This window comes from Raphanus sativus, unplaced genomic scaffold, assembly GCF_000801105.2.
Source record: "Raphanus sativus cultivar WK10039 unplaced genomic scaffold, ASM80110v3 Scaffold1708, whole genome shotgun sequence".
Classification (NCBI taxonomy): domain Eukaryota; kingdom Viridiplantae; phylum Streptophyta; class Magnoliopsida; order Brassicales; family Brassicaceae; genus Raphanus; species Raphanus sativus.
In genome coordinates, this window is record NW_026617017.1 from 1 (window position 1) to 19939 (window position 19939).

At 36.5% G+C, this 19939-nt stretch overlaps 6 protein-coding genes and 1 pseudogene across 8 annotated transcripts; 5 read left to right on the top strand and 2 right to left on the bottom strand.

Moving 5' to 3' along the window:
• The first annotated feature begins 2625 nt into the window (after positions 1-2625).
• LOC108816697 (zinc finger protein 4) lies at positions 2626-4851 on the top strand. The gene is made up of 2 exons (XM_056999245.1): positions 2626-2738; positions 3933-4851. The coding sequence occupies exon 2, from the start codon at positions 3982-3984 to the stop codon at positions 4738-4740; it is 759 nt and encodes a 252-aa protein (XP_056855225.1). The 5' UTR covers positions 2626-2738; positions 3933-3981; the 3' UTR covers positions 4741-4851.
• LOC108816693 (uncharacterized) lies at positions 2626-8634 on the top strand. Its single transcript, XM_018589261.2, has 2 exons — positions 2626-2738; positions 7400-8634. The coding sequence occupies exon 2, from the start codon at positions 7406-7408 to the stop codon at positions 8465-8467; it is 1062 nt and encodes a 353-aa protein (XP_018444763.2). The 5' UTR covers positions 2626-2738; positions 7400-7405; the 3' UTR covers positions 8468-8634.
• On the bottom strand, positions 4812-6811 carry LOC108816692 (uncharacterized oxidoreductase At4g09670-like). The gene is made up of 3 exons (XM_018589259.2): positions 6266-6811; positions 5355-5655; positions 4812-5270 (listed from the first exon to the last, which is right to left on the bottom strand). The coding sequence occupies exons 1-3, from the start codon at positions 6728-6730 to the stop codon at positions 4945-4947; spliced, it is 1092 nt and encodes a 363-aa protein (XP_018444761.1). The 5' UTR covers positions 6731-6811; the 3' UTR covers positions 4812-4944.
• A 940-nt stretch (positions 8635-9574) lies between the features above and the next one.
• LOC108816698 (uncharacterized) lies at positions 9575-16306 on the top strand. 3 transcript variants are annotated; one of them, XM_056999246.1, is made up of 6 exons: positions 9575-9642; positions 9935-10008; positions 15170-15452; positions 15556-15703; positions 15802-15961; positions 16067-16306. In XM_056999246.1, the coding sequence occupies exons 2-6, from the start codon at positions 9996-9998 to the stop codon at positions 16156-16158; spliced, it is 696 nt and encodes a 231-aa protein (XP_056855226.1). In that variant the 5' UTR covers positions 9575-9642; positions 9935-9995; the 3' UTR covers positions 16159-16306. The 3 variants fall into 3 exon arrangements, with proteins under 3 accessions (XP_056855226.1, XP_018444768.2, XP_018444770.2); XM_018589266.2 differs by lacking the exons at positions 9575-9642; positions 9935-10008 and adding exons at positions 14508-14648; positions 14961-15029; XM_018589268.2 differs by lacking the exons at positions 9575-9642; positions 9935-10008 and adding exons at positions 14543-14648; positions 14970-15029.
• LOC130494610 (uncharacterized) lies at positions 9577-11100 on the top strand. The gene is made up of 4 exons (XM_018589270.2): positions 9577-9642; positions 9935-10008; positions 10145-10430; positions 10531-11100. Exons 2-4 carry the CDS (start codon positions 9996-9998, stop codon positions 10649-10651), a joined length of 420 nt encoding a protein of 139 aa, XP_018444772.1. The 5' UTR covers positions 9577-9642; positions 9935-9995; the 3' UTR covers positions 10652-11100.
• Positions 16307-16475: 169 nt separating the features above from the next.
• On the top strand, positions 16476-17511 carry LOC130504626 (uncharacterized oxidoreductase At4g09670-like; annotated as a pseudogene).
• An 89-nt stretch (positions 17512-17600) lies between these two features.
• On the bottom strand, positions 17601-19627 carry LOC108816690 (uncharacterized). Its single transcript, XM_018589257.2, has one exon. The coding sequence runs from the start codon at positions 19584-19586 to the stop codon at positions 17808-17810; it is 1779 nt and encodes a 592-aa protein (XP_018444759.2). The 5' UTR covers positions 19587-19627; the 3' UTR covers positions 17601-17807.
• Positions 19628-19939: the final 312 nt, after the last annotated feature.

The window sequence follows — 19939 nt, forward strand, 5'->3', positions numbered from 1 at the left end:
TAGTTTGCTAGATAACGATTTTGACATATACATCTTTTCCAACTTATCCCACATCTCCTTACAAGTTGTGAGGTCCATCACCTGATGTGTTATGTCATCCGACAAACAGAGTCGAATCGTTGAGACGGCCTTATCCTGCATCTCTTCCCAATCATCCTGATCCATCGCTTCCGGTTTCGTCTCCAACAGAGACTTCTTCATCCCTTGCTGCGTAAGCAAGTCCTTAACACGCCGTTGCCACAGACCGAAATTTCCCTTCCCATCGAATCTTGGAACATCGAACTTAAGAGAACTTCCTCCGGTCATCCTTTAGGGTTCGCAACCTAAAGCTCTGATACCACTTGTTATGAACAGCCGTCGTTTAGGTTAGAAGAAGAATAGAGAAGAAAACGTATTGAGGCAAATACCCGTTTAGGGTTTCTTATTAATGATGTGATGACAATTTACAAACCCTTAGACCCATATTTATACAGCCTCAAAAAACCCGATTTCCTTTTCCCAATAGAAATAGTAACTTTCCTAAACCGAAAAGGCATACCGTGCGGGGGGCGGCCCCCGCACCCCCCAGATGTCAACCTTGATAACGAGTATCGCCCGCACTCGCTACGTCCGACCCCCGAGTGCTGGGCATTTTACTGGTACAACAGAGATTTAAGACACACAGATGCAACAATGTTAAAGAAGGAATCTAAACCCTACATCTACTATACTCCAAAACCTTGGGTTCTCTATTTTTAGAAATTTCACATGAAACTACATACACCACATGATCAACTAATAAAGCTGATAAATTATTTGTAAAACGAGAATATAATCCGATCAAAAAATGAGAATATAATAATATGTACTACCAGACTACGAAGAAAACAGTGGAACTAGTTGTCATGGTCCTACGCATGGATATGCTTTCCGTGTAGGGATGATCTTCACTGCAAATGTGGACTCTTATCTCAGACTTGCAAACTGCTCCTAAGCAGTACTCTCGCCATCTCCCATCAGTGGTCCCGAATAATATACCAAACTTGTGCGTCGTATTTGTTGAATAAGAATTCGACCTTAGGTAAATGAACTAAAGCGATGATGGGTTATTTGGAAGATGTGTATTAGAAAATTATTGACTGATTACCAAAAATAGTATTGAAATGGACAAAAGCAATGAAATCGTTGAAAGACAAAGTCTAACGTTATTAAATTATAAACCTAACGTTTTTTTTTAGAAAAAGAAAATGATTAAACCCGGGTCTTTTAAAGACACAGACATAACCTCTGGATGGAGGTACAGCCCACGGATAGATCCTCTCCTAAACATTCAAATAAGCCGAAAACAATAGTTCATATCCGTGTGACCGGTGGGGTTTGAATCCGAATTCGCCGTATTGGATTTTTAATTTTCTCAAACGCCAATAGACTACCACCACCGGTTATTATAAACCTAACGTTTTTGCATGCTTTCGTGTTAAATGTGAATGTCCTCTTACAAACTACTTTTCTTCCTATTTATACGAAGAATTCAATTAGATCTTTTCTTTTCTCTTGACCAATTTTTCTTTAGCTTACATTTTTGTGATTGTAAACGTATATATTAACGACAACACCATCAAAAATATAAACTTAAAGACTCATGTTAGTAGATTTAGATTATTTGCATTAAAAATATGTCGACTTAGATAGTACAGGAGGAAATTAAGCTTTTTGTGTGAATTCTATGATTTAACTAGAAAACTTAATATCTTAAAGATTTTAAAGTTTTAGATAGGAACCCATTGAAATTCGGCTTAGTAACATAAGATAAGGAACTTTTGAAATTCTAATCTCTGAAAAAATTGAAATTCTCAAAAAGTACAGGTAGATTATATTGAGTTATTATTATAAGTTAAAAACTTTAGATGATTTTATTTTTAATATTTTCAAGTTCAAGATTAACTTTTTGATAATACTTGTGATGAATCAAATAAATAGTAAATCTTTTTTTCTTGAAATGTAAGCTTGTGACTGAATTCAAAACATTTTTAATCCATTGATATTTTCGATCTCTATAATATCATTTAGAGATAAAATTATTCCAACTTACCTCTATTTATTTTTCTATAATAGAAATATCTATTTTTTATTCTATATTTAAAAATTATTATTTTAGAAGAATACATTGAAACATATATTTTTTCTATTATAGAATTTTTATATTTTAGAAGTTGAAATAGCAAAACATATTGGAGATAGATCTCAGATCCCACGATACTAAAGCAACACGCTCATCTAGTTGATTCAATTAGCCGCACTCGACTGCCAACTTTCACCTTTTACAGAGTTAATAACTCGAGTTATGGACTCTGAGTATGAAACCAATTGAACCATCACACACATACATGATGAATCATTATAAAATCACAAGAAACTAAAAAAAAATAAAGAAATTTATCCGAATTTAAGAACTCTACTTAACTTAAGTGTGAGACGTCCCACCATTGTCCTCTCCACTCCCACTCACAGCAACCTTGGCTTTTCCCAAAATAATAGAACATCATCTTACACTATACAATCCACTCGCTCTTCTCTTTTGTGCTCCAAAACCAAACATAACACTCACAAAATCTCACATCCCTCTCTCATCTATCTCTCTCTTCTCCTATTTCTTTTAAATCCCCAAACTACCCTCGAGATCGATGGAGACAAAGCTGATCATAGCTCTCAGTTCTTTCTTCAAATCCCAAGCCTCTGTCTCCTCTTCATCTTAAGAGGTATAAGTATTCTTCTTTTCTTCAAATCCCAAGCCTCTATGTTCTTGCATTAACTTCTGTCTCATTGTTGTGCATCTAAGGTTGTAGTTTTGATGATTAATATACAATTATTAGCATGGTTCCGGTAACTGTAAAAAAGGTTTGGGGCAGTCAAATATTCTAAATTAGTTTCGACTTGCTCTTTCTTTTCGTTCTGCTCAACAACATTGGATACCCTCTAATTTACTATATCTTATCCCAAAATTTATATTACCTTTTCCATTTCCAGTTTCGATGCTTAGGCTAATGATATACCTTAAAGTTACAAGAAATTATGAGTTTAACCAAGGAATTAAAGGAAATAATGCATTCCTTATCATTCTTATTTTTTTACCATTTATAAAGAATAATTATTTCTTTTCATTTTTTCATTCTTTTTATTCTAAAAAAGTATAGAATAAATTTGTTTCTCACCTAAATTGATAAAAAAACAATTTTTCTCTTTATTTTCATAATTTTATTACTTTGCGTTTTTTTCCTACTTCTTTCTTATATTTTTATGATGGTTACGAGTTGGATCTTAAATTGTTTATCTCAGTTGTACTGGGATAAGATCATAATGAACGATATTAAAATAGAACTTACGGAGATAATTATATAAAGTATGGATCTGCTTCGTAAGTAATTTGATTTCGCTGTCGGTGATATTTCGCAGTATCTGTTTGTTTGTTTTTTCTGTTGCTTTGTGTTTGTTTGTCGGTTTATTTGTCGCATTATACGTGTGTTTTTTTCGATTTTAACTGACGGAGACGCAGAATGAAGCACATGAAGTAGAAAATGTGTGGATCATACTCGTAATCTAATTGCTTTTTTTTGGGGGGGGCAAAACTCGTAATCTAATTGCTTGTTAGTGTTATTGCTAAATAAAAATAGTAGATTTTGATTAATTTAGAGTTGACTGCTTGATGGATGTGTCAGTACTAAATTTGGCACTTCTGATGTTGTCTAGTCATTGACTCATTAGGACTATTTATAAGTCCCATCAATGTTTCCTTCCACTTGTTTTTTTCTTGAATTACTATTTTATCATAATATTTTTGAAGACATTCTCAGACTTTGTTTGGACATTACCCAATTATGATACATCAAAGTTCTTAAAGTTATTATTTGCTTTCAAAGTATAATTATTACTTCACTTTCGCTAAATATTAACAGTTATTGCAGAAAAAGATAAAACAACGGACCGTTAGTTTCTGCCAAAACTATGAGACCCATCTTAGACCTCGAGGCTGAAGCTTTATCGGAACATGATCATCCAGACGATACCAGTAGCCAAGCTGTCTCGAACTTGTCTCCGGTAGGAGAATATTGCAGACCCATCTCTCTCAATCTTAGCCTCCGTTTCAACAACAACAATTTGGATCTAGAATCATCTTCTTTGACGCTGCCAATTTCGAGGACGAGCGAAAGTAACAACCCAGAGCAACAACAGCAACAACAACAACAACAAAAACCGTCTGCATTGAAGAGAGTCTTTTCTTGCAACTACTGTCAAAGAAAGTTTTACAGCTCTCAGGCTCTTGGCGGTCACCAGAACGCTCACAAACGTGAAAGAACGCTCGCAAAACGTGCTGTGCGTATGGGTCTGGCTGGAGTTTTCCCTAGAGGATCTAGTAGCCCCTATGCCGCTGCTGCTCTCTCTTGCCTCCCTCTGCATGGTAACATGACATCATTCAGGACTTTGGGAATACAGGCGCATGGCTCGTCCCACGACCTAAGGCCATCACCAGAAACGATTATTAGAAACATTGCCAGGTTTAACCAGGGGTATTACAGTAATTGTGTACCTTTCTTCGTGGAGGACGAGGATACCGAGCTGCTCTGGCCGGGGAGTTTCAGACAAGCGGCTGTTACGGCTGAAGCTTGTAATGATAATTCGGGTGAAAGCAAAGTGGATTTCTTGGAGGTCAAACAAGCAATGGATACGGAGAGTTGTCTTCCAGATTTAACCTTGAAGCTTTGAGCTATCTTATTTTTTTAATTCTTAGTTTTTCTTGCGCGAGCTTCATATGACTCTGCTATGTACAGTAAGAGTTTCACAAACCATTTCCAATATGTTTCCGTTATACCGTCACTATCGATTGATCGACTAAGAAGTCAATTCTAGTGTTTTTTTTTTGTATAAGCGAAAGGAGATATGTATATAAAATCAAATGTTAATAAACCACTAAAGATAAACCACTTCACAACCAGTATCAACAGATTTCTTCACAGCATCAACCACCAACTGCGTCTTCCTACTGATCTCTGGCCACCTTGGATCGGCCTCTGAATCACCCCGCTTGATTCCTTGGACAAGCTTCACAAACTCTCTCAGCATCGTTCCCTCCTGCGACTCCTCAGTTCCGCTGCAGTCCACCGTGACTTTCTCCGGCATCATGTTCCAACCAGTGTGCATGTCCACGAACTTAGCGCCACTTGTATACTCGAACCAAGCTGTGTCCTCCTTGTAAGGGATCACATAGTCATTCATTTGAACCGACCCCTTTGATCCTGACCATCCATTTCAAACAACTGATGTCAATACAAATACTACATTTTGTTTCAACCTAGGAGATAAAGACAAATCATAAGAACCTGAGATAGCTAACTCAGTCGAGAGCTGAGAGAGAAAAGAGCAGTGGACCATTGCCGTTGCGGTTGAGGTTGAACCGAACTGAAGGGAGGCAGAACAGGACAAGATGGTCCCAACAGAGTTAGTGGCGACGGAGGAAGGAAGAGCTCTTACAGATACTGGCATCTGGTAAGACATAGCCCATAGAGCTGCTCCTATAGGGTACCACCCAAGCTCTCCGATGGCTCCAGCTAATCCCATCGCTTCTTTAGTCAGTCTCTCCAGTACTTGCTCCGGTACAAGGGTCGTCATCGTGCTGTACATCTGCAAAACATATATGATAATTATATATATAGTACATGTTATAGCTCACATATATATAATACTTTGGGACAAATATGTCAAGCAGCCAAACACATAATACTAAACTACATTACTCAAAATCCTAACAAGCACTTCGCTGCTCAAGCATATGCATTCATGAAATAAAATTCACTAATCTTATCTTATACGAGCCTATTTCAGTATTAAAAACTAAAATATGCCAAAGCCTTATTTGAGCTTTTCTAACTATTATATGGGTTAATAGTGACATTATATGTTGGTTGTTCTAAATGTCAGAGAAAAACATTATATAGGTCAATTTAACAAATAACATCTGCTATGATATTTAATTAAGTGTTAGCCAAAAGACTTTGGGAACTCGTTTCAGTGTATTCCTAGAAAGTTTACTTCTCATGTTGATAAACTGGCAAAAAATGCTACAAAGAAAATTCAAAACTATATAATAGCATGGCCAGCTTAACATACCATGTTCTGCCTGACTGCCTTGAGAAAAAAACATACCATATTCTATGTTCTGCATGTTGTACACTTGTACTTCCATGATATAAGATAAAAATTGGAAAAACAAAAACTAAAAGGCAAAGCTTACGTGGCGAACGTCTCCAAGCAATCCAGAATCAAACATCATTTCTCTAATCCTGACCGTCCGTTTATGATGCAACCAGATCGTACCGTCCATGAACTGCACGCCGTTAGATACACAAGCATCCACGATCTTATCAATCTCCGCCGCGTTCTGCGCCGGCGGTTTCTCGACCAGAAGATGCTTTCTCTTCTCCGCCGCCGTCACCGCCCATTTCGCTCGCTGAGTCACCGGCATCGTCAGGTAAACGGCGTCGACGCGTGGGTCGTCGAGCAGCTCCTCGTAGCTTCCGTACACCGATACGCTCTCCGGGGATAAGTTGTTCACGGCGGCGAAGGTGTTCGCGATTTCGATAGACGGATCGCTGATGGCGACGATAACGGCGTTTGAGGATTGGGTTACCGTTCTGACGAATTTCGACGCGAATCTGATGCATCCGAGAAGGCCAAAACGCACAGTATTGTCACCCATTGATGTTGTTTTGTAATGTTGCAGTGCTTCAGAACTGAGCTGAGTTCTAATGAAAGTGATGAGATTTGAGAGAAGGCGTTTTCTACGTGGCGAATCATGAGCCCATGGTACGAATTTTTAAGTTATCTTCTTCACAAAAAACTCTCATTGGTTCGGTTCAAGTTATCCAGGTTTTTAATTTTGAAAAGTAGGCTATCGGTCTTTTCCGGTTCAAATCGTTTAAAATTTCCGGATCAGTTTCAAATAAACATTTATGTTAAGATTTAAATAAATTATCAAATTTAGTCGAAGTTATGAATTAATAGACCAAATTTTCTGTATACTTTCTGAATTTGATTGATTCATTATAATTCTCTATTCAATCCGGGTTATTAATAATAAAAACAGGTACTGGTTTGCAACGATGAATTTCAATTTGCTTAAGCTTGGTTTTAGATTTGTACCCACTGCCCAACTCCTACGATTTTTCATGTTACACAAAAAAAAAAAAGGAAAAGAGCGCGTACTCAACATGTGAGTTTTTAACAATGACACCACTATTCTGTTGAAGGGTAATTTGGTCATTCTAACGTAAAACTACGTCAAAGTCAACAGAACGAATATTATTGAAAAGATTCATCAAATCTGTTTTCTTCATGATTTATCCTTATTCTCTGAGCACAAACACAGATCAGTATGTCGTCTTCTTCAGGAAATCGAAGCAACAACAACGGAGCCTCTTCCTCTTACCCTCCTCCTCCCATCACTTCATCTCGTCTCTACATCGCGAACAAAGCTAAAGAGATCCTCGCAACACGCGACGCCGCAGGAATCACCAGACTCATCACCAACCTCTGCTACGCGAAAGAATCAGACGAATCCTCGAACCTCCTCTACAAAACCTTCAAGAAGCATTTCCCGAATCTCCTAGCCGTCAAGCTCATCCACGCGTACAGATCCATGACGACGACGGCGTTCCCCTCCTCCTCTCGCTCATGCGTTCGATCCTACTCCCTCGATCTCCTCGCCTCGCTTCTCATCGACCTCGAAGAGTCTAACGTCGCGTTGAAAAAAGAGGCGCTGAACGATATCAAAGAACATCTAAACGCTTGCCTTGCACAGCAAGAAACCTCCGATCGCGAGTTTAAACTCCTCACGAGAATCGTATCTCGCGTCTCCGTCGATTTCTTCATCGATTCCATCCCGTGGGACGAGCTCTCCTCCTTCATCGCCTCTCTCGACGACAAGAGAATGCTGCTGATGTTCGGCGAGTTACCGACCGTTCTCGACGAAGATTTCTTGAAGCCGTTGCTGGAGAATGATCTCGGTTTCAAGATCGTTAAAGGCTTGCTTGATCAAGATTGTGAAGAATGGTGTTTAGCTCTGGAAGCTGGGTTTAGTCTGATGCTGCAGCTGATAAACTTGGAGAGGAAAGATTTGGTTTGGGACTCGGTTTACGCGATCGTGAGTTCGGTTTGGGAGATGGTTAACGTGAGGAAACGAGATGTGGTTGTGCGTAAAGGGCTGTTGAGGTTAGTGAGGAAAGTGCGTGGTGAAGCTTTGAGGTTTCGTGGGGCTGAGTATGAGTTTGTGTCGCGTTTGGCTTTGATGATTGAGAGAGTGGATGGACTTGGAGATGATACGAAGATTGCTGCGAAGATGATTCGTGATGTTCTCGATAGGTATTACATGGGAGGTACAGGGTTGGATTCTTCGGGTTTCATCCAGAGCCTGATTGGTACTCATCACTCTGCTTAAACCGATTCTGGGATTTAGGGTTTATGCGTTTTTGTAATTGGTTTTAGCTATTGAGAAGTCTATAACGTTTTGTTTTAACCTCAACGGATTCTGTTCTGTATGATGAATTGAAGAAGAGATTGTAGTTCACTTTAGTTTGCCAATGAGTCAAATATTAGTTAGCTTTATGTTTTCTTCAATCATGTTCAACGTTATCTTAGCTTTGCTAAAGTAGATGAAAGGCGAAGAACAAACCAAAGAATTGAATCAATGATTTTTAGTGATCTTCTGAGTATACTTGTTATGAAGATGTAAAACATTAATTGGGATAGATTAGCATACTGTTTACTTGGTTCGACTTGGCTGTGTGTTTTTTCTGAGCTTGTGCTTCTTGAGTTTACGGGCCCTTTTAGAAGTTCTCATTCACACTCTACGTGTGCTTGCTTCACTGAAGCATTTTGATAATCGAAGATGTGTGCATTCTCCTCATTCTTTATCAATGCCCTGTGTACTTTTGATCCTCCAAAGATCATTGATGATTTGCACATTGATTAAGTGTTCTGATGCTTCCTCTTATGCTTTTAGGAAATATGCTCTCTCAGTTGCCTCGTATTCTGTCTTTGTACACATGAGTGAACTATCTTCTGCAAATAACATATGGTAATATTGAAGGGCCATCGTTTCCAAATCTGATACAATCGATTTTCTAAGCTTTCCAAGTTGTTCAAGTATCCAATCAGAGCTTCCGACACATCCGATTCTATTGCTCTGTTTTTCTTATTATTTCCTTCGTACTAAACAACACATTTTAAAATAAAATTAATCTTTTTAAAAAATTTAAATATTTTTTTTAAAGAAAAAATTGAAAGAAGACCTAATTTGAAATAAGAAAGGAAGATCATATTCGGGACACTTGTGACCGGTTCGACCATATGAATCTAACCGAAGTGAGTAATAATTTGTGAGATTTCGGCTAGGCTATTCTCCTTTTTTTTTTTGCTTAAAAAGGAAAGACTTTAGAAAAAGACATAAATCTAAAGAGAAGAGGAACTATATAAAAAAACCCTAAATCCACCGAAACCACGCACCCCACCCAGCCGTTTAAAAAGCCTATCGCATCCTCCTTGCATCGGAGACCGATCTCATTCAAAGAACACGCTCCTTCATCTTCCTCGGCTGTATCTCTTCTTGTCTCGGTATGTTTATCTTATTCAAAGGTTTCTTCTTTCGCTGCGTCTAGATCTCTGTTGTGTTTTTACTTAAATTGCCCAACCTTATGCTCTTTGCTTCTCGAATTGAGACTTATCTGTGTACGATTACGTAAATTCTCATTAGATTTATTGATCTCCTTAGTTCATCATCAACTTATGCTCCAGAAACCCCATTAGATTTGTAGATTAGTATGCCTAATTTGTGTTGTGTTTCTCCTTATAGGCAGAACAAGTATGTTTTGTCTGATTCTGATGCTTTATGTATATGTCTTGACAGGTTTTACAGTTGGATTCACATATCAGCCTTGTATTTTTTTACTCGATAACTACTAGCAATTATGGATGATTGGGGTAAGATTATACTTTAATGTCTCTTTATGTGTTTTTTATCTATAATCACATTACAAAATTGATTCACTTGCGCAAGTGTGAATCTTATTGGAGTTTGATTGCTTATAGTTTTTTTTTATTTTTTTGATGATTTAAGAGGAGGAGCAGCTTGCACCACTTCCAGCTAAAGTTGAGCTTAAAAGCAACTGGGATGACGAGGATGTAGATGAGAATGTAGATGAGAATGATATTAAGGACTCTTGGGAGGAGGATGATGATGATGGCGAACCTGCTCCGGTCAAGCCTGCTACTGAGAAGGCTCCTCCTAAGAAAGCAGCAGCAGCCAAATCTGTTGAAAAGAAGGGCAAAGCAGCCGATGTTCCAAAAGAAGCACCAAAGGAAGAACCTTTGGTTCCTATCTCTGAGAAACTTCGCTTGCAGAGGTAATATATAAATCTTCCCTTTACATATTTGTCCAGACAAGGTTTTATAAACAGACCAAAAACTCTGTGTTCTTATACATTTATGTTCTTTCTCTCACAGGCTTGTTGAAGAAGCTGACTACAAGCTAACTGCTGAACTCTTTGGAACGAAGGGTGACGAGACAAAACTTGATGTGTTCATCCCCAGGGCTGTTGAGGTTAGTGAGGAAAGTGCGTGGTGAGGCTTTGAGGTTTCGTGGGGCTGAGTATGAGTTCGTGTCGCGTTTGGCTTTGCTGATTCAGAGAGTGGATGGACTTGGAGATGATACGAAGATTGCTGCTAAGATGATTCATGATGTTCTTGATAGGTATTACATGGGAGGTACAGGGTTGGATTCTTCGGGTTTCATCCAGAGCCTAATTGGTACTCACCACTCTGCTTAAACCGATTCTGGGATTTAGGGTTTACGCACTTTTCTGTAATTGGTTTTCGTGAGAAGTCTATAATGTGGGATACGTTTTGAGTCAGTCCATTAATGAAATTGAAGCTGGAAAAGTATGCAAGCGTGTGCGTCAAGGTCTCTTGTTTCCAGAAGATGGAAATTTATAACTTTATGAAATGAATTTGATATATTTTCAAAAGCTTCGCTTTGTAGAATGTTTTTTTTTTTTAATCTTGTCTTAACCTCAACGGGTTCTGTTCTGTATGATGAATTGGAGAAGATATTATAGTTCACCAAGTACATGAAAGGTGAAGAACAAACCAAATGATTGAATCAATGATTTTTGGTGGCACTCTCTTGATCTTATGAGTATACTTGTTATGAAGATGTAAAACATTAATTGGGATAGATTAGCATACGGTTTACTTGGTTCGACTTGGCTGTGTGTTTTTTCTGAGCTTGTGCTTCTTGAGTTTACGGGCCCTTTTGTGCATCAGCATTGCTATCTTTAGAAGTTCTCATTCACACTCTACGTGTGCTTGCTTCACTGAAGCCATTCTGATAAAATCCAAGATATATATGCATTCTCCTTATTCTTTATCAATGCCAATTTTACTTTTGATTCTCCAAAGATCATTGATGATTTGCACATTGATCAAGTGTTCCGATGCTTCCCCGTATGTTTTTAGAAAATATGCTGTCTCAGTTGCGTCACATTCTGTCGTTATACACATATGAGTAAATTATCTTCTGCAAATAACATATGGTAATATTGAAGGGCCATCGTTTCCAAATCTGGTACCATCGATTTTCTAAGCTTTCCAAGTTGTTCAAGTAATCCAATCAGGCAATCACAGCTTCTGACACATCCGATTCTATTGCTCTGGTTTTGTTGTTCTTCCCCTTTGTACTAAATAACACATTTTAAATCAAATCAATCCTTTTAAAAAATTAAATATTTTTTCAAAAGAAAAAAAATGAAAGAAGACCTAATTTGAAATAAGAAAAGGAAGACTATATTTGGGACACTTGTGACCGGTTCGACCATATGATTCTAAGAGCATCTAGATTTTATAGCCCATTGTTATTTGAGAAATTTGGAGCTCTACCAAAACATTTTTATGATATTGGTGATATACCAAAAGCAAAAAAAATGACAACTGTTCATAGTGTTGTTTTACTCTGTTACTTCTACTACATAAACTTCTCAATAAGCGATACCAAATCTTCATCTGATATGCAAAGATTTCTTTTCAATTTTGTGTCAGAAGAACTCTCTTTCACTCTTTCTTTTTTATTCTTGTTCTTCTTAAGCTATGTTCTTGTTTGTTTCTTGATTTTTGTCAAAGCTGAGTCCATTGGTTGATTCTATGCGATTAAGGCCTAAAAGGTAACTGGATTTTTCTTAAAAGTTTTCAACTTTATTCTTGTTGTCTCTCCGTTCGAATCTGTAATGGATTATTTTTTTTGGTTTTGAATTTGAAACAGGACTTGTTTTGGAGTAGAATCTTTTGGAAATTTCGTATAAATCAACTATTTTTGTTCTCTGACTATTGTTTTTAAAGAGGTTTTGGTTTAAGAATTTGCACACCAAGTGTTTGACAAAATGACTGAACCAAAGAAAATGTCCTCCCTTCAAGTTACCAAGCTCTTCAAGTCACCAAGCTCTTCAAGTCACGCAATATGGAGTCAAACTATTTAACCAGCCAATATTTACAACTGATGAGTAATTCTAACAATATCCGGTTAACATGAAATTTAATACATTATCGTTTAGGGTGAAATAACAAGTTATCCGGTTAACAAGATATATAACTGTATAAGATATTAGTTTTTCAGATAATTTGTTTACACTTACGCGGAGGTTTGGGTTTAGGGGTTTTTAATGGCTTTAGGGTTTAGTTTTGGGTTTAGGGTTTAATAAATAGAATTTTGTTTCCGGGGTTACTATTGGGTTTAGGGTTTAGGATTTAGTGACTAGGGTTTGGGTTTAGGGGTCTTCCCTTCAAGTCACCAAGCCTTTCAAGTCACAAAATATGAAGTCAAACTATTTAACCAGCCAATATTTACAACTGACGGGTAATTCTAACAATATCCGATTAGCATGAAATTTAATACATTATCGTTTAGGGTGAAATGACAAGTTATCCGGTTAACAAGATACATAATTGTATAAGAAATTAGTTTTTTCAGATGGAGTCAAACTATTTAACCGGTCAATATTTACAATCGATGGATAATTCTAACAATATCCGGCTAAGATGAACTTTAATACATTATCATTTACGGTAAAAAAAAACAAGTTAGCCGGTTAACAAAATACATAATTGTATAAGAAATCAGTTTTCTAGATAATTTGCTTACACTTAGTGGAGGTTTGGGTTCATGGGTTCCTATTGACTTTAGGTTTTAGTGTTGTGTTTAGGGTTTAATGACTAAGGTTTGGGTTCCAGTTATTATTAGGTTTATGATTTAGGGTTTAGTGATTGGGTTTGGGTTTAAAGCTTTCTACTGGGGTTAGGGTTTAGTATTTCTGGTTTAGAGTTTAGTATTCATGGCATGGTTTAAGATCTAGTTCTTTATATGGAATAAGTTGTTAGGATAAAGCAATCCGTTTACCCAGATAATATTCCACTGATTTGCTATTCAATTAGTTAGCCGGTTACACAATTAGCAATCCAGTCTTTTACATAAACGCCCAATAGATAAGAGAATAACATATAATTATCAATTAAACTAATTTCTAAATAAAATCTCACCGAAATCTTTTTTAATATACACCTACCTTTTGCGTTAGAGTTATGTTCTTGTCACTGTATATTTTTTGTTTACCGATGCAAATCCATCTAATATAAACGCAATCTTGCCAAATCTAATTGTATATCTTGTGTCAGATAAAAATCCTATAAACCTAAAACCAAAAAAGCAAAATCTTAAACGTCCAGGGTAAATATGTCTTTTTACTCCATTTTTGTTGCCACATAGACACAATTTTTTTCTCTTTGGTATTTTGCTAATATCTTTATATTTCTTGGTTTTTCACCTAAATTGCCCTTGTTATTTTCACATCTTTATGCTATAATACATGAAAAAATGATTCATCCCATCTATATAATAAAGGAATTCTATTTATTCTTCTTTAAATATAGTTAAAAAAGCGTTTCTCTATTATAGAGTCATATTTTTTTTAAATAGTCTTTTAATTTTCAAAACTTTTATATTTATAACCAAAATAATTATTTTATAGAAAATATACTTTCTGTAAAAATAAAACTATTATTTTTATTTACATAATAGTTTTTTAATACAACTTTAGTTTAAACAAATTCATAATTTTATAAAAATCTTTTAAAAATTAAAAGTCAATAGTGTTAGTTATCAACTTTTATAAATAAAAGATGCTTCTTGTAAAATTAAAATATAATTTTTTGAGAATATTTCTTTATAGAGGCAAAAATAAAGAAATGCATTAGAAAGAAATTCATCTATATTTTAAAGTTAAAAAATAAAAAAATACATTAAGAAAAAAGGTAATCTATGTTTGACTAAAAAGAAAAATAAATAATAAATAATAATAATTTGTGAGATTTCAGCTAGGCTATTCTTTCTTTTTCCTTTTTGCTTAAAAAGGAAAGACTTTAGAAAAAGACATAAATCTAAAGAGGAGAGGAATTATATAATTAAGAAAACCCTAAATCCCCCACCCAGCCGTTTAAAAGCCTATCGCATCCTCTTTACATCGGAGACCGATCTCATCCAAAGTACACGCTCCTTCCATCTTCCTCGCTGAGTCTCGGTATGTTAATCTTCTTCAAAGTTTCTGCTTTCGCTTCTAGCTCTTAAGAAAGAAAAAAAATCTCAATTCTGTCAAAGCGGTTGATCTCTGTTGTGTTTTTCCCTAAATTGCCCAACCTTATGCTGTTTGTTTCTCGAATTGAGACTTATCTGTGTACGATTTATTAATTCTCATTCGTTTTCTCAATCTTGATTTATGCTCCAGAACGTTAGATTTGTAGATTAGTATGCCCAATTTGTGTTGTGTTTCTCCTTATATGCAGAACAAGTATGTTCTGTCTGATTCTGATGCTTTATGTATATGTCTTGACAGGTTTTACAGTTGGATTCACATATCAGTATTTTTTTACTCGATAACTACTAGCAGTTATGGATGATTGGGGTAAGATTATACTTTAATGTCTCTTTATGTGTTTTTTTTATCTACAATCACATTATAAAATTGATTCACTTGCGCAAGTGTGAATCTTATTGAAAGTTTGATTGCTTATAGTTTTTTTTTTATTTTTTTGATGATTTCAGAGGATGAGCAGCTTGCACCACTTCCAGCTAAAGTTGAGCTTAAAAGCAACTGGGATGACGAGGATGTAGATGAGAATGTAGATGAGAATGATATTAAGGACTCTTGGGAGGAGGATGATGATGATGACAACGACGAACCTGCTCCGGTAAAGCCTGCTACTGAGAAGGCTAAAGCAGCAGCCAAAGCTGTTGAAAAGAAGGGTAAAGCAGCCGATGTTCCCAAAGAAGCACCAAAGGAAGAAGAACCTTTGGATCCTATCTCTGAGAAACTTCGCATGCAGAGGTAATATATAAATCTTTCTACTTTTTTTTTTTGTTGAGACAGAGATTTTATAAACAGAGCAAAGACAGTGTGTTCTTATACGTTAATGCTCTTTCTCTCACAGGCTTGTTGAAGAAGCTGACTACAAGGCAACTGCTGAACTCTTTGGGACGAAGGGTGACGAGACAAAACTTGATGTGTTCATCCCCAAGTCTGAAAGCGATTTTTTGGAATATGCTGAAATGATTTCTCATAGGCTTCAACCATATGAGGTTTGTTTGCATAGAGCCTTTCTTCTCTTTATATAGTAAACGCTCTTGGCAAGTTGGCATGTTGAACTTATATATTTTGGGTTTCTTCCGGTTTGCAGAAAAGTTATCATTATATTGCGCTACTCAAAGCAGTCATGAGACATTCCGTGACCAACATGAAGGCAGCAGATGTTAAAGATGTTGCTTCGTCCATTACAGCAATAGCAAATGAAAAACTTAAGGCGGAGAAAGAAGCTGCTGCTGGTAGAAAGAAGACTGGTATGTGCATTGACACTCACTCACCTTCTAATTTTTGGGTTATTGATTTGTAGATTCGTTATTCTGAAGTTTTAAGTGTGAATTTTTTTTTTTTGTGATGATCAGGTGGGAAAAAGAAACAACTGATTGTAGATAAGGCCAATGACGATCTAGTGGCTGGTCCTTATGATGCCATGGACGATTTCGAGTTCATGTAGATTATAAGAGCTTTTTTGAGAGCATGTAATTTGGATTTGTCTATTTCATCATTTATCACTCAGAAGAAGAACAAAAGTTTATTATTTCTGGAAATATTACTTGGAAAAAAAAACAAAGCTTGATTTATGAGTATTGGTCAGTTTAGTCTGGAGAGATTATTTAAAGAGTCATGTTTTGTTTTTGGTTTTGGTTTTGAACTAATACTTGAATCAATTTGGTGGTCGTATAAATTTGACATTTTTGCGAAGATTGTGATTAATCTCTTAAAGTGATTTTTATTGTCTCATTTCCCAAGACTGCTAATTTCATGTTTGCTATGGTTTCTCTGATAAGAGCAGTCTTCTTTTCACATTTCAGGTTTCAAATTATTTTGCCCCGTCTCTTAATGCAAAATTATATCTTTTGAATTTTGATTAAAGAGTTTTTTTTTTTGTTTTGGTAAACGATTAAAGAGTTCTTAACACTGCAATTGGTAGTAGGCAAACTAGGCATTAGGCTTAGACCATTTTATAAAACGTTTGTTTTCGTTTAAACTAATCTTATTTCCCACCAAACGAAGACTCCCAATATTTTATTGGGTCCTCGACTAGAGCTAGGTGTTTTCTTTCAAGACTAAAGCTGTACACATGTCTCGTCTTTGCTCCTGGTTTTCTCTCTATCACCACTCTCTCTGTCTCTCATCACTAGCCGGGACTATGGCTTTGTTAATTTCCTCCAAAACGACATCCATGTGAAACAGGATCTTGATGGTCTTGCTGCCCTCGGAGACCTTGGATGGTATGCAATCCGAGCAACCCTTGTAGCCAACAACTTTGAGCTTCCCAAAACAGTCACGGCCTCTCCAGCCACCGTCCTAAACGACTCAGGAGAGTGATTCTCTCCTGTGGAGCATCTCTGAGCTTGGAAGACGGACGAACCGCAACCATATACGGCTCTTTCTTGGCAAACCTTACAATGGAGATAACAGCCATTGGAACAAAAGGCACACTTCGCGTTGACGACTTTGTTATCCCGTTCCAAGAGACCGAGGCATCGTTCACCACGTGCACTAAAGCTTGGTTCAACAAGCCCGTGACCGCGTGGGTTAATCCTCCGAGTGAACAAACGGTTAAGACAGAGCTCCCGCAAGAGGCGTGTATGGTGAAAGAATTTGCCAGGCTGGTTGTAGAAATCAAGAACAAAGGTGCAAAGCCTGGTGGGTTTTGGCCAAGCATTAGCCGGAAGACACAGCTCGTGGTTGATGCTGTCAAAGAGTCTATTGATAAGAACTATCAACAGATTAGTCTCTTTAATTGTTGAAGAAAAGGGCCTCCAAGTAGACATTCTATTTCTTGTTTCAGAAGACTTTTTTTTTTGCTAAAATTTATAATTTTGTGTCTCCAAGGTTTTGTTTTATGAATATGACCATACACTTCTGCAGCTAATGTGATCAATTTTTCTCTGACTGAGACGTTTGAAATTAGTTTGGCACATCAGCATTTAAATTTGTCATCTTATATATTAATATTTATATATTGTTTATTTGATTTAATTTTTGATCACATATTTCTCACAGACTATACAATACATAGAACAATAAATTACATCATATCTCTTGTTTATTTACTGTTTACAGAAATATTAATATATAATTTATATATATTTTAATTTAATTTTTGATCCCATATTTCTCACAGACTATACAATACATAGAACAATAAATTACATCGGATGTCTTGTAGACGATCTTGTCTTCGCAACGTTTGTGGCATCGTTTGCATGTGTACCGTGTGAGCAGGAGATCATTGCAAAGAACATCGTATTTTCCTTCATGAAGTGTAATCTCTTTACAAGGTAAGATGTACATGTTGATCCCGTGTAAGCATTCAATATGGAGTTGGATGTCACAATCATAGCACGTATATATTCCATTCTTGGGAAGTATTTCTTTTTCACAGACATCACACCAATGTTGACCACTCGAGTCTTCTTCATATGAAAATATGAGAGGATGTTCATCATGATTGTAATTGAACTTCATTGGTAGAATTGCACAGGGAAAACAAAACACAAAATCACATTCTCCACATTCTAAACGGATCTTTTCGGTTTTCTTACAAATCGAACACATTCTTGCAGATCCAGGTTGAGATGGTAGGAACAAAAGATGTGGATGACATTGATGATTAAGTGGTACAGATACAGCTGCACAATTCACGTCTAACTTGAAAAGACAATCGGCCATTTGACACACATACCTGAAACTGTTGCATACACGAAAGCAAGCTGAACACCCAAACGTAGTTTGTAGATTTTCCTCTTGTAAGAAAAGAGGGTGAGGATGTAACACATGTTGTTTCTTAACTGAAAGATGTGCACATACTTTGTGGAGAACAAAATCACATTCCAAGCAATCATAAATATCACCTTCATAAATGCGAAATGCGCATGCTTGGCAGTGCTTGTTAATCTTTGTTTTCTCAACTTCTTTGAGGAGTCGCATATGATGTTTATGACTGAAGTGTTTTATAATTCCATCACTTATCTCTTCAAACGGCATAATATTTTCATATATTTCTTCAGGTTCTCCTTCAAGTTCTTTTCCATCCCATACATCTTTATGTATAGCACACTGGGAATGAGCAAAGTAATAACAACCTTTCAAGCAAGAATATCCTCCATAATATTGGTTTATTTTTTTCCGACAAATCCCGCAAAACCATTCTCCAGAAAGAAACGAAGAAGTGAAAGAGAGGCGATGTTCATGACGAGAAATCTTTATGACGTATGGCGAGCAGATACACTTTTTATGGACTACATAATCACATTGATGACAGACATAAACAAAGTACCTCCGATCATCCAAAGCGCAAACATCACAAGTCATGGAGGCTTCTCTAGGAATGTAGTAGAGTGTATGTTCATGCCTTTTCTTGTGGTCTATTGTAAGGAGTACCGGTTGTTCCGCACAATCACGACAAATGCTAAAATTACATACAAAACAATAATGAAAGTGAGTTTTATAAGCGTAACAACAATAGCATACTTTGTTCGGTGCCGCTAACGAAAACACGAGAACTTGGAGCGGATGTTTAGGATGATAAGGATTGTTGGTCATCGGTTTGATACACTCTTTATGAAAACCAATAGTATTGGTTTTAGAGATCCTCTTATCGAACTCTTCGCATAAATAATACCCGGTGGTGCTATCTAACTCACGCTCGCAAAAGTTGCATGGAAAGTCTTTATCTTTGTTTTCTTCCTTCTGGCACCATACAAGCGGATGGATATCATCTGTAGGCGGGGACTCCTTGTCGTTTTCTAGACCGGGAAAACCGAACAATACAATTGGTGAATCTTTGAATCGTGCTGAACGAAATTCTTCTCTGTTTTTGTACCCTGGACGGGTGCATACGATAACAGTAGGAGCAGGCTGAATTAAGTCCATTGTTGGAACCAGTTTGATACGGCGGAGGATGGTTATGAAGTTATGATGGATCAATTGTTTGAGAAATCAGAAAGTAGAACTTGGATAAAGTAATATATTTATAGTGTCGGTTATTTTTATTGCAATGATTCTTAAATTGTTGTGATACATGTTTAGATTTCACAGGTAAAGTACTAATGCCATGATTCTATTCGATCCTCCACTTAACATTTTTAATAACTTTTTTTTCACATATTCTTTTCTTTTCTTCCACATATCTATCTTATTAAAACAATACTACTATCAATGTTTCCAAACAGTATATTTTATAACTACTATTAATGTTTCCAAATAATACAATAATTAATCTTAGT